General features: G+C 33.0%; 1 protein-coding gene across 1 annotated transcript in view; it reads right to left on the bottom strand.

Moving 5' to 3' along the window:
• Positions 1–13,906, bottom strand: part of LOC106472083 (protein FAM49B-like) — a 29,812-nt gene that overhangs the window by 10,172 nt on the left and 5,734 nt on the right. The window contains exons 2-5 of the mRNA XM_013932714.2: positions 12,548–12,622; positions 8,658–8,860; positions 3,176–3,302; positions 2,200–2,270 (exon numbers count right to left, since the gene is read on the bottom strand). Of these exons, the coding sequence (XP_013788168.2) occupies positions 2,200–2,270; positions 3,176–3,302; positions 8,658–8,860; positions 12,548–12,622 (476 nt within the window). The remainder of the gene's footprint in view (positions 1–2,199; positions 2,271–3,175; positions 3,303–8,657; positions 8,861–12,547; positions 12,623–13,906) is intronic.

The following is a 13,906-nucleotide window of genomic DNA, read 5'->3' as shown; positions in this document are numbered from 1 at the left end:
TGAAGTTCCTCAGAAATAATTTATACCGGAAATTAACAAACGAGCAGATGCGCAACAATTACAATAACAGTTTAGCCTACCATTAAAATGACCTTTGTACCTTATTCCACATATTATACCACTCTATACACCTTATTTTTTCTTCTTTATTCTAGCCCTCTCCACCGTTTAATCCTAGTTTAAAGTTACCCTTACAGCTAGGTTAATAGTCCTTGCAAACAAGGCACCCCCTACCCTATTCAAATGTAAACCATCAATTCCAAAAAACTCTTTCCCTACTGAAATGATTCCACAAATCCAATCAGCTAACCTGCTCTTCTCTACATATTAACCTAAGCCTAGCATTCAATCCTAGTGACCTACTTATAATTTCAACCCCACTGTTAAATATTGGCAGGATACCTGACAAAATTGTTATTATGGCTTTTTTTTAGAATACTGTTATTAATGTCTTGTAATGAATGATAAGCTTCTCTACATCATTGGCATCAAGATTGTTTCACTACAAGCATCCTTTACAATATTACTTGCTCTGTCAGTTATATCCTCCACCCCGTCCTTGGATAGCATAATATTTTCTTCCTACTTATCTCAAAAAACTATTTATTATATACATATGCCATACTAAAGAATTCCCTAGAACAATAACTCATGTTTTTCATTGCCATCCCTATCTTTGCCTTTTGTTATCCTTCCCTTCTCCAGTTTATCAGCTATACAAGCTGAAGACTGAAATTTGTTGCTTAATAGCATCTGCTCATTATAATTAAATCCATTTCTACTAGCCCTATTAATATTGTTTTTAACTACCTGCAAAAGCTTACTTCCTCTAAGTCCTGCTGTAATTTCCAGCAGTTTACCCTTCTCTTTCTCCATAGTCTCAACCTTATTTTGAACAGCCTCCAATTTTTACTCCAACCTACAAACTCTACAACTTCACTACTAGCTCCCTTAAATGTACATGTCAGCCCAAGTTCACTCCATGCACCTAACAAACTGTAAGTGTTTAACAATTAACTACTTTTAACCATTGTCGCCTGGGAATAAATAACCAACACTAAATATAAGTACCCTACTGACAACACTGTTAAGCCTAATGTTAGAATTAAATGTATTACACTATCTTAGTACTTATTAAACTTATCTTAACCATTGTAGCCTGGGAATAAATAACCAACACTAAATATAAGTACCCTACTGACAACACTGTTAAGCCTAATGTTAGAATTAAATGTATTACACTATTTTAGTACTTATCAAACTTATCTTAACCATTGTAGCCTGGGAATAATTAACCAACACTAAATATAAGTAGCCTATTGACAACACTGTTAAGCCTAATGTTAGAATTAAATGTATTACACTATTTTATTACTACTTTATCTTCTCACTAAAGTAATTAAGCTTATCTTTAAAATGAGAAATAACTAGTCTTTAGGTTACATTTATTTAGTAATACAATTCACTTAGCTTGTTCAATAAGTTAACAATAACTGAATGACTTTAATTAAAGTTAAAGTTGTGTTACACTCATTAAGTTAAACTGTAGATAAGTGTAACACTAAATCCTCTATTAACTAATGCTTATATCATTAATAATCTACGTCAGTACCAAAGCTATGATGTACAACACATTTCTAGTTACACACAACTAAATGCTAATTTAAACAATTTACTAACATATTAAATTCTCAGCAGTTATGAAATAGTAATAGAAATGTAATTTAATCTTTTAAGTTACACATATTCTCCTTCTAGCTTAGCCAATACTAGTGAAAACTCTATACTTCATCCTAATATTCAACAGCTTTATTATCCTACAAACCAGTACTAGTAGTAGTAGTAACCTAAAAACTAAAGGGAAAAAAAAACTACTGATCTAGTATTAAGCCTAAGGTCCTAACTTCATGCATATATGTACCTGGCACTACTTACTTGTACAAATTTCTCAATAAAGTGTAGCTTCTGACATTATGAAAATGATAGTAATTATACTATGTTAAAGTCTCACATATAGAAAATAAATATGCATAAGAAAATTTCTAAAGTTCTATGAGATTAAGTACTCAGTTTTTTCCCCTTGATCAAATGATGAGGTACATCTTGAACAAATACAAAAATATCACCATAAAAAACATGATAACATATAGTACTATCCTACAGACCAGACTGAAGAGTTAGAATGTTTATAATACTTACCTAAGAACATTTAGTAAACCTTCCACAACATTAGGTGGTTGTTCCTTAAGAACTTTAATAGATCCCTTAACCTGAAATACAAGAAATAAGATATGTATGCATCACCACGTAACATGATTAACCCTATCCCAAAGTAATAGTTTTTTGGTGAAAGAAGCCATTGGTATACATAGTCATATAAAAGTTACACTGTATATGTTAAAGTAATAAATTTGACAGATCTAATTTTAATGTATCAGTGTTAGAGTCCTACCTCACACTTCTGTTACTTTCTTTTACTTAAATAGTTTAAATAAATATTAATCTTTTACCCAAAAATTCTCAACATAATATTCCCTTTACCTCAAAAATGTTAAAACTGATGGTATGTTTTGATATAAACATAGCTTTAGTAAATAATCATTGAACTTAGTATACCAGTGTTGTAGTACAATTCTTAGTATAATTAAGATAAATGATAAGAACTTAAAGATACTAGGTTCCTGTAAGTGTAATGATATGATAAAATCATATTTGAGCCAAGACACTTTTTTATTACATTCTCTTACATTAGTCCATTACTAATTTCAAAATGAAGTGGTATGTCAAAGTAGCATTTCAGAATTATCTTTTGTCTCTCTTAAGTCATTGCCCTTACAAACTTTTTGTTATAGATTTACATATATCAATTTACAGACTGGTTCACAATAATAATAATGAAATAAAAAAAGCAATTTACATGCCATAAAATAAATTTGCATTAAATATTAGGCCAAATAGTCTTCCTTGCTTCAAAAGCTTATACATCACATCATTCTGGGCTTGGATACTGGAATTTATATCCAAAGACACACATTCACATCACATATTTGTTAGACCTAATCCATTTTGTTTACATCACAACCTTCTAGGCTTACATATTGGAATAAACATTGTGGTATGAAAAGTTTTTCAATCATAATGAAATAAATATATAGAATTCACATAACAAACTTACATCAATGTGTGAGGTCTTTGTGAATGCTCCTACTGGGTGAACATGATCATAAAGAATGATGACACCAACCATCACTCTCAGCACAAATAAGATGGTCTCCTCATTTTTAAATCTTGAACAGAATCCCCTAACAAGAAGATTGACAAAAACAAAAGATAATTCATACTTGGTTAAACCATAATGAAATAACTTTTAAGTTCACCACTACAAAACATCAGCACAACAATAACATGTGGATAGGCTTTTATCACCTATTTGTTCATTACAAGCTGATTTTCAGCTACTTCATGTATATATTAAAACAAATAATAATTTTGTCTTATCATCCTACAAAAGTTATGCTTTTAGACAAGGAATGTGATAAAACTTAAAATGCATGAAAGTTTTGGACATTCCTAAAGGTAACATTTTTTTACTTGTGAGCTTTCAGCTCCTCTGTTGTAGCCTTAGTTAACCCTTTCTGTACCGTCATTGATAATATCCCTTGATTTTTTACTTTTCACAGTAAAAATATTTCACCAAATTACAAGAACTTACTAAACAGTATCAAGTTTTGGCTTTAAAAGAAATTCATGCAATTTGATTAAGTTTTTCTATTGTTTTTTGTTGTTGTGAAATTTCCAAAATGTTTAAGACAATATTTTGAAAAAAAAAAAAATTTCTATGTTTATCACAAATTTCTATTTTACATATCCAGTCAGTTTTAACTTTATTGATATTCATTAAAATATTTATTTGGAAACTTTATTTTGGTGATTGCAGTAGTCCCTACTTCCCGCTATAAATCATAAAAAACAGCAGAGATTGACAAAGATTTATCGATGACCTAGAAGCTGACTTTTCAAAATGCTGTCAAGTCAGATTAGATAATATTTTTGCTAACAATATTCTTAGTCAAAATCAACTTATATCTAATAAATATACTTTCTTTTCAAGAAATTATACATGCTCAGATCTGCAATTTCTTCCTACGTCTTCTTAACTTCCATTACATTTCATTGTATTTCTCTACAGGTAGAAGGTCTTATCACTTTTCCAGAAAACCATAAATTACTTCTAATACCAATTATTCACTCTACATTGACCTAAATAGTTTATAATTTGCTCTGTACTATAATATCTAAAATTTGCCTACAGCTATTTTTAAAGCTGAGCTACCTTAATAGTTGTTCTAACCACATGCTGTGAGGTTACAAAAGGGTGGGAATGAGAGGCCATTCTAATCAAATTAGAGCAAGAAAAGAAAAATCATGTGAGAAACAAACCCTTCAAAATTATACCTTTATAGAATGATAGTTTCTTAGCAAGTAGAAACCTATGCTTTGGATTGGGCAGGAAAATTCTAAGAAATTGATAAGTGCATTGTTTATAAGCAAGTCTCAACAGAAATCTAAATCTGAGCATTTTCTTAAATTTTGCTCCGTTAATTACACTAAATAAATGTTACAAAATTGCAAATTAATTTTAAAACATTTTTGTTGTGTAAAATTTTTTTAAATAGTTAAATTTATTATCTTTACCTAAATTTTGAGATTTAATATGCAAGTGTGCACTCAACACTTGAATGATACTCACCAGTTCAGAAAGAGTTAATTATTCTATTATTTTTTAATCCCATAGTCTTCTAAAGTTAGTTATTTATATTTTACACTTAGGTTAAAAACAACTAAAGTCCTACAAAGTAAACAGAAACCAGCCACAATAACTAGAAATATGTGAAAAGTAATCTGCCCTGATCAGGGTTGAATAGAATATTTTTGGCTTACACTTTTATTTTGAGATCAATGCTGTACCACCTTAGCTACTGAAGCATTAAAGCAGACAACTTGGAGCATTACACAACAACCTGAAAACAGCTCTAGCAAAGGAACTGAAAGATTGTCAGAAATAAATATTATAAGATGAAGAAAGTATTTTTAATGCTAGACTATTTACAATATTGCTAATACAATTTTCTCAGGACAATGTTGAATTTTTGTACTTTTACAGTATCTTACAGTTTTCACTAACCTACACAGCTTCAACAAAAAAGACAAGTAACAGAGCTTTGAAATATGATCACACAGTATATACTTAATAAACTCTTTACAGCTGATTATCAATTATTAATTTCTAAGACTGGGTTCCTGATAAATGAAACCTATGCACTGTACATATTGTTAACAAAATTAGAACATATGGTTTTTTACAGGCTCATTTGTGTATTTCGAGTAAACTACTGAATTATTTAGATAATTTTTATATGTTTTTCTACATTAACATTTAAGTTGAAAACTTAGTAATTATAAGATGTCATCAAATGACGTGGAGAATCTTTATAAAATTGCTTTATGGAATCATTCAAGATGAAATATTTGTTTTTCTTTGTTTCATCAGCACCCAAAGCCACCTATTGGGATACTTTTGTTGATTAAATATTGTGATTTGACTGCCACACTTATAGCACACCCATGGCTCCAAAATGTGCACTGATTGGGCAACAGACTCTGTAATTTACAGTACCCTCAGATTTACAGTATGGGCCCACTAGCCTCTAGGCTACATCCAGCCAAAATATTTGACATTAACATTTTACTACACTAAAAATGTATTTTCAATAGATACTTATTTCCTCAATTTGTGATGCCCTCTATATGTGCAATTTCCTCTTGCCACTAGCCTTGAGGCTCCCACCTAACATCATGTGTTTACACGTGGTATAGCTGTGTTGCAGCATGAAAATGAGCATGTAATAACCCTCCATCAACAGGAGTGTGATACACCCTCTTAGCACAGCTGAAATCCCTCTATAATGTAGAGCACAATCATCACTTTGAGATTAGGCAAAAAAATGCACTGGGAGTGGGGAGAATAGGTGGGAAGAGTAAGTAGAGATATCTATTGGAAATACATTTTCAGCATAAGAAAATGTTAACTTCTGATATGATACCTTATCTTTTCTCACATAATTGCTAGAATACCACATTAAAGAGGTGGAGGAACCAGTACAAAAGTTACCTAGATGAGCACTCTTTGGAAGATGTCTGAAGAGAATCCATGGAGTGAGATACCTTAATATATAGGATCACACACGTAGGAGACAGCACCCCATCTGTACCAGGTATACTCTTCGCTTGTAGTAAAGATAGCATGTCACGGAGTTTGGTGGAAAATATGGCAGTCCAATTAGTAATAGGATGTGCCAGATGGTGTAGAGTAGCTATGCCACATCAGACCATAATCAGCAGTCCAACTCTAGTCCAAAACCAGGCAACATCGGTATTTGTCATTCAGCTCGAATTAGGAGGGGGGTCCCAACCATCTTCATCTCAAGCCCAGGAAGCAGAAGGGAAAAGCAACTTCCATTCCAACAACTCAAGCAGAGCACGTGTGCAGACCTAGTACACAATGAACACCAAGCTAACCAGAAATCAACATCCAGATGATAGTAGGAAGGGGGATTGCAAACATGGTGGGTCAACTTCAGTCCAAAACAAGGCGGCATTAGGAATGTTTCACCCAGTTTGCAGTAGGAGGAGGGTCTCTACCAACCACATGCGTAGGACTTATGTTGGCTGGTCCTATGCCAATCCAACACCAGACTGCCTGAGAATTGGCATCTAGGTTGTGGTAAGATGGAGAAAAGCCAGAAGAGGGGTGAACTGCATGTGGTGGATTTGTCCAGTCCAAAACCAGGCGGCATAAGGAGTTTGTCTTCTGGTCCACAGTAGGAGAAGAGTACTCACCACCTACATTGATAGAACACCACTGCTCTACTCTTGGCTGAGTAAAAGTTGTCACACTCCGGAGGAAGCCTCCATGGCCCACCACCGAAATAGCTAGGAACTGGTAAGTGGAGAGGACTCCCATACTCCATTGGAAGAGAGGGAAACAATGCAGTGAGGAGTCTGGATGAAAGCAACACTGTAACACAGTGCATAAAAATCCTATTTTGAAAAATAGGCCAGTCCCAATTTATTCAACTAGAACTGGAGGGATGAGCAGCAATCCTGACACTGCTTTGCTCATGATAGTCCACGAGTTGATACAGTCTGATAAGAGCCTTATTTTTGAAGCAAGATACTGCAAGGAATCCTATAGTGTTCTTGTGGAACACCCCACCTCATAAGGGAGCATGATGGACCTGTTAGGTCATATGGTGTGGATTTATAAGGAAATATACCTGGACAGGCACCACTTGCCACTGAGCAGGATCCAGAGATATAGAAATAAGCCACTGTAAAGGTAAGATATATAAAAAGAGAACTTACCCATTCAGAGCTCATAAGGGGTATGTAGAATGGCGACAAGAGGAAGTGGATATCCAGAAGAGATGGCCAGAAGATGAAGACAATGTGAGACGAAAGTAAATGGGAGGACACATGCCAGTTTGCATGAACTCCTCCAACAGATGACGTGAAGTTGGAATGACAACACTGCTGGATGAGAGAGGGAGGAGTGAGGCTGAAGGAGCATCAAGAGTGACAGAGGTAGAGACAGAGAGGACAGGTAAAGGTGCAATAGAGGAAACCTTGGCTGAGCTGGCCAATAAAGAGTTACCAGGAGGACTCAACATGAAGTGCCCAGAATGAGGGAGAAGAAAAGTAGGAGGGTAGGCATGGAAAAAAAAAAAGTTGTCTGAATGAGTCCCCAACTAAAGCTGAGGGAAGAAGAACAGGGGATCAGAAAAGAGGAAGTAGAATGTTCAGAAGAGTGTCAAAAACGTCATGAAAAAGAGTAACCAGATGAGAGCACAGCAACTTGAACACCAGCATAACGAGGGACCAATCCATTGGTAGTATCTTGGTGGGTCTCAAGAGAAAGTGAGATGAAGTGTCCCCTTGGTGCAGGGTTAACTGTAAGTATCATCAAGAGATGTAAACAAACATGTCCAAAATTTGACTTATCCCTTCAAATTCATGTCTTAGAACTTTTGGTGGTATGTCCTGGTACCAATGACCAAAATTCATATGAGAGCTGAGATATGTCCTACATCTCATAAAGGTGGCATCTGATCTGGTCATCAAATGGGCAAAAATGACAAAACCCAGAAAAGATTATTAACAAACTGTATTTGGTATCATTGGAAACAGAATTTTTTCCACTGTAACATATCCAAAATTCACAAAAATCCGTTTTAGGGAAATCATGTAATATGCAGATAAGTTTACTGATGATGACTTTAAATTTTACACTAAATTTGACAAGTTACACATCAAAATATTAAGTGGCAATGTTTTATAATCAAATGAATATTTAGATCTTAGTGTAAATTCAAATAATAATATTTTACTTAAAAAATATAAATGTATTAAATAAATAAATAAATAAAGGGATAGAGGAGAGCTCAGTAAGCAAATTTCCAAACCAAAGAAATTAGCATTCTGTTATCTAGAATATTTAAGTAAATCAATAATTCTAGATTACAAACTACAAGTATAAAAAAATGTAAGGTAAATTATGCTCTGAGGTTGAATATACTTGTGCAAAAACAAACACTTACGGGTTTTCAACCATTCGTTGACAGACTTTTGCCATTGTACCTAAAGTCTCTGTTGTGTTTTCAATGGGAAGATCTTTATTGTCAGCCACAAACTGAGTCGTTGCATCACTAAGCATTTTCAACATAGGTGTGGCATGAGCATAGAACAAAGACATTTTATTGGCTAATTCATTGGGAACTTCACATTCTTCATCAACAGAATCCTATGACATCAAGATAAAAGATTTTTACTGTATGTTCTAGCATAACACATTGGAAACTTCACATTATTCATTAACAAAATTCTATAAAATCTAAATCAAAGACTTTTACTAATTTCCATTAGATTTAATTACTAAAATTACAATGCTCCTCTATTCTTTAATTTTTCAAATGTCGATTGGATTTACTTAACTTTCAAAAACAACGTTTCCAGGATAGAAAACAGCATTAATTTCTTTATGAAGCAAACTATAACCTAAGATTAATGAAGGTGCAGCAGTTATAAGCTGCAAGTTTATGCACAAAATGCTACATTTCCATTTATCTATGCAACTGTTGAAATTTAATAACACTGGATCACTATAATGATTGTGAAAGATCTAAAAACAATCTCATCCAGTCATAACACTTTAAATCATTTTATAGATTTTTACTGTTGAGAGTTTCCTTATAACTCCTATGCTGACTAAGTTTATCAATAAGGTTTATAACTTGATCAATAAGGCTTACAATTAGATCAATAAGCTTAGTTGATCAGTAAGGCTTACAAGTGATCAATAAGAATTAAAAATTGATCAATAAGGTTTATAGATTGCAATAATACTACCATTCCATTGAGTCTAAAACCTAAATTTATTTGACTCAGAATTTTAAATAACAAATTTAACCATTGAAAATGTAAGTAATCTACTCCTAAATGAACAGTTATTATCATTCATCCAACAAAACAGCCAAGAAGAATTAATTATTATTACTTTTTTAATAACCAAACTTATGTAGGTGGCCATTTGTAGCTAGTTCAACCATAGTTACAAATAACATATTAAAATATATGGAAAAATTAGCTGATTCTTAATAAACCAAATTTAATTTTTGAAACCTCGAACTGACACTCAGTTTACACAACCAAGGACAAAAAATATACTAAATATCTGTTTCTGGAGAAAACTAAATTGAATAATTCAGCACCCTATATCTCACTACAGTTGAATTGAGAGCCTTGAATGATCCTAATGAAAAAAAAAAAAAAAACACTTCGGTTGCCTTCTTTTAAAAGTGGCCAATGAAAACCACAGGACTGTATATTTTTCACAATCAATCACAAAATCCGTGGTATTTGTGGTATTACTGTTTATAAGATGGATGCTGATGAATCTAGTCAGTATATAAAACGCAAATACAAAATAAGTAGACATTAGCTATCAAATCTAAATTACACGACAAAGATACTTTTACAGTCTTAGCAATGTGATATGGAAAGATGGTACTTTATGCTAATTTTCCTGCAGTTTTCCCACAATGCATTGAGATTATTTGTTACAGTTTGACATGTTTTCACAACGGATGAATTCAAGCATTAATGTATTGATTGGTGATAGGTGGAATATAATGACTATTATTCAAGTTAGAAAATACCTAGAAACTTTTAAAGATTATGATATTTATATTTCAAGTTGTTTTAATAGAGCCAATCTAACCCTAGAAGAACTAAAGTAGCACCTTTATATAATTTTTAAAGTTTTACTTAAATTAAACTGTCCAAGTCATGAAAAACATCAGGTACCTAAAATAACTATATCTCAAACAACTTTCAGTAACTTGCTCTATGAGGTTTAATTTTTTTTAGAATAATTGTCTTTAGCATCATTGAGTCCTAGATATTTATACATTGGAAGATTATTTCAGCAACATAAATTAATTTGTTGTCATTGTAGAATTATATGAAATTTTGATAAAGCCACAATTTCCTAAGAAACTAATTTCCTAAGCTGTATGTAGGAGACAATATTGAAACTAATCAATCAAATATAAGCATGCATACTTTGAGTTTAAAGACTAACCATAACAGCTTACAAATCCTGCCAAATTCAACCATAAAAAAAAAAAAGAGTGAAAACTAAAATTTGCAGCATTTGAAACATGATAGTTGTTTTGTTTTTGGTCAGAGTACCTCCAAGAAAAAGGGATACAGGTTCTATTCTCTTGAATTATTATGTTTCTTATATATGATTGTAGGGTATATTAACCCTCCATATACCACTTGGAGTTTATTTTCACTTCACACCTATATCACTGAATACAGAATAAGCCAATATAGCTGTGACACACTATCTCCTGTAACCACAAACCTTTATCATTCCAGCCCTATATGTTTTCATTCCTGATTGTATTTACTTATATCACCTGGGATGAATTAACAATCCATTTTGTTTTAGATCTGTGAAGACTAAGTACCACTTTGAAGATGACAGGTGAAACAGCTTTAATTCAACAACTTCAGTAATAAAGTTTTGCCAAAACTTTTTTGGGGGTATTCAAAGGCTCTTAGGTGAATAGCCAGTTCAACCCAATACTATTGTATGTCTCCACTTTAATTCTTTTGGTATTTGTTTATAGTAATAGTGAACCACTTTAAAGTGTTGACCACCATTGGTTTTTATTTAACATTGGTTTAAGCTCTTATGATGTATAGTTAATATTATATAACAGTTCTGTATATAGTGTAATTAGTTAAGTTACATTAGCTTTTTCCTAATTACTTTGTCATATTTAGAATTGTTTGTTGTAACTTTGCCTTCTAAGCCTTACTATGAAACTTTCTGGAGACTTCTCACATTTAAATTTCAGCTTTTACAAAAGATTAACTTTATTTATTACTTCCTGTTGCCTGCTCCATGTGCTTTTTTTTTTACAGGGGGTTAGTTAAAATGGAATTAGTTATGTTACACACATCTAGTGTGTCTGTATTACATTTAACATTATATTTTCATCACAGAACCAACATTCTAGTTATTTAATGTATGATTCATGTACATATTTATTACTTTGTATCTTGATAAGCAACAGGTTTTGTCTGTACTCTTGGTAATCTTCTGCTTCTTTACTACACACCTAAATAGTAACATGTATTATAGTAATTTATCTCAGACATCACGCTTCTCTCAGGCTCACTGTTCGAGCTGATTAATGGATATTCGATGGCCACAAGATGTTTTTAGGGAAAGTTGTGGATAATTCACGTTATACATGTTACATTGTTCATTGAACATTAAATCTACAGCAAAACTTGAAGCAACTAATGTGTATCAATTCCTTAAGTAAGGTATACCCTATTATTTCTCTGTTACTTTCATTAATAGTATTGACTAGAATGTTTAATACATCTAATTTTAATATTTTAAATATTATTTATTATTATACTTTTAGCATAGAGATTGTTTTGCATTACTGGCATAATATAAGTATTTATGAATAACCTAAATCTCCTAAATTGGCTGAGCCACATGAAATATTATTGTGATTATGACTGAAAATATTGTTAACATCAAGAATACTCACTGATGAAACAATGCACTCAAATCTTTATAAGTAAGAAAGGTATATTTAATTAGCTCTACTCACTACCAGGTTGATCTTTAGCTTTTCTCTAAGTAGGTAGTTTGCTCTGATGGAAAATTAATAATAATTGCTTTTAAGGTGGGGGTACATTTGTACCCCCACGTGTTATAAGGTGAAAACTGACACAGTATATAGATGGTTAATAGCATACAATTGTTAATGTGATAACTGACCAAAATTGTTTAAGAAGTCAAGCAGCTTTTAAAAGATTTATGGAATACTTGAATAGTTTGAGATGTATGACATACAGATTTGATGGCTGTTTTATGTGCACCAAGTTAAATTCTTACTTGATTTGCTAGTCGCAGCCTGCTAACTGTTCTTCTGTAGTAGCTAAAATCATTCTGTATTGCTGGGTTTGTCATCTAAAAAAAGCATGAAGAAATAAAACATGAAAAGATTTTTATAAGAAACTTCATTCAAATAAACCTGTGTGAAGTATTTCTGATGACATCATTTTTAAGAATTATGTTAGATAAATTTTTTCTGCATCAAAATTCCTTTGTCAGTGTCAAAGTACAAAGTTACAATTTTCCTACACTGAAAATATATTTCCAATCTGTACTTACCTCCTCTCACATAAACAGCTATTCTCGTTCAGTGCTGCCCTCTGTATGCAATAATTTTTTTTACACATGCCACAAGCCTTCTATCTCCCCTCCACTGGAATTGACCGATTCCAATGAGCCTCTCATGCAAATCATCATGCATCAACCTTTCACCAATAAGAGTGTGACATACCCTCTATTCAATTCTACTAAACTATCACTTTGAGTTTTGGAAAAAAATGGAAGCACCAGTTTTCAGTTGGGAGGAAAGGTGGGAAGGGTCTCTCATGCAAATCATCATGCATCAACTCTTCACTAATAAGAGTTTGACATTCCCTCTTGATGCATGTGACTCCCTCTATTCAATTCTACCGAACTATCACTTTGAGTTTTGGCAAAAAATGGAAGTACTGGTTTTCAGTGGGGAGGAAAGGTGGGAAGTGTGAAGGGAGTTAAGTACCTATCAGAAATACATTTTCAGTATAGGAAAATTATAACTTCTGATATGGTACATTACCTCTACTCACATAAATAGCTAGAATCCCACATTTAACCATATTAATATGCAAGTACTTCCACCATGACCCACTACACGGATGGATTTTAAAGAGTAAAAATGAGGGATGGAATAGAGACATCTGTAATACATGTGTGAGGACTTATGTTGATTGGTTCTACTCTAAATCCAAAACCCAGCCACTGAGAACTGACATCCACAAGGGGGTAAAACAAGGGAGCCCAATCGAACTGCAATCTTGACGGTTCACTCCCATGGTACGTTGTGGAGGATATCTTGACCTCTACACCAACAGAACTCCACTACCCGTCTCTCAAAAGAATGGTTTTAAAATAATTTATATATATTACTAGTATTTCATTATCACATTCAGGAAGATGCCTCTACAGTCCACCACCCCAGCAGCTTGAAAATGAAGAGTGGTAAGGATTCTCAAAATCCACTTGAAGAAAAGGGAAGAAAGCGTGGTGGAGAGTTTGATGGAATGATAACACCTGAGACAGTGCAATGGGTGACCATGAAACACTATTTTGAAAGGCAGAACATACCGGGTTATTCAATACAAGGCATGGTAGGGATGAGCA

Source organism: Limulus polyphemus, unplaced genomic scaffold, assembly GCF_000517525.1.
Source record: "Limulus polyphemus unplaced genomic scaffold, Limulus_polyphemus-2.1.2 Scaffold5070, whole genome shotgun sequence".
In the NCBI taxonomy this organism is placed as follows: domain Eukaryota; kingdom Metazoa; phylum Arthropoda; class Merostomata; order Xiphosura; family Limulidae; genus Limulus; species Limulus polyphemus.
The sequence above is the reverse complement of the archived record's forward strand: the minus strand, read 5'-3'. Positions and strand labels throughout refer to the sequence as shown.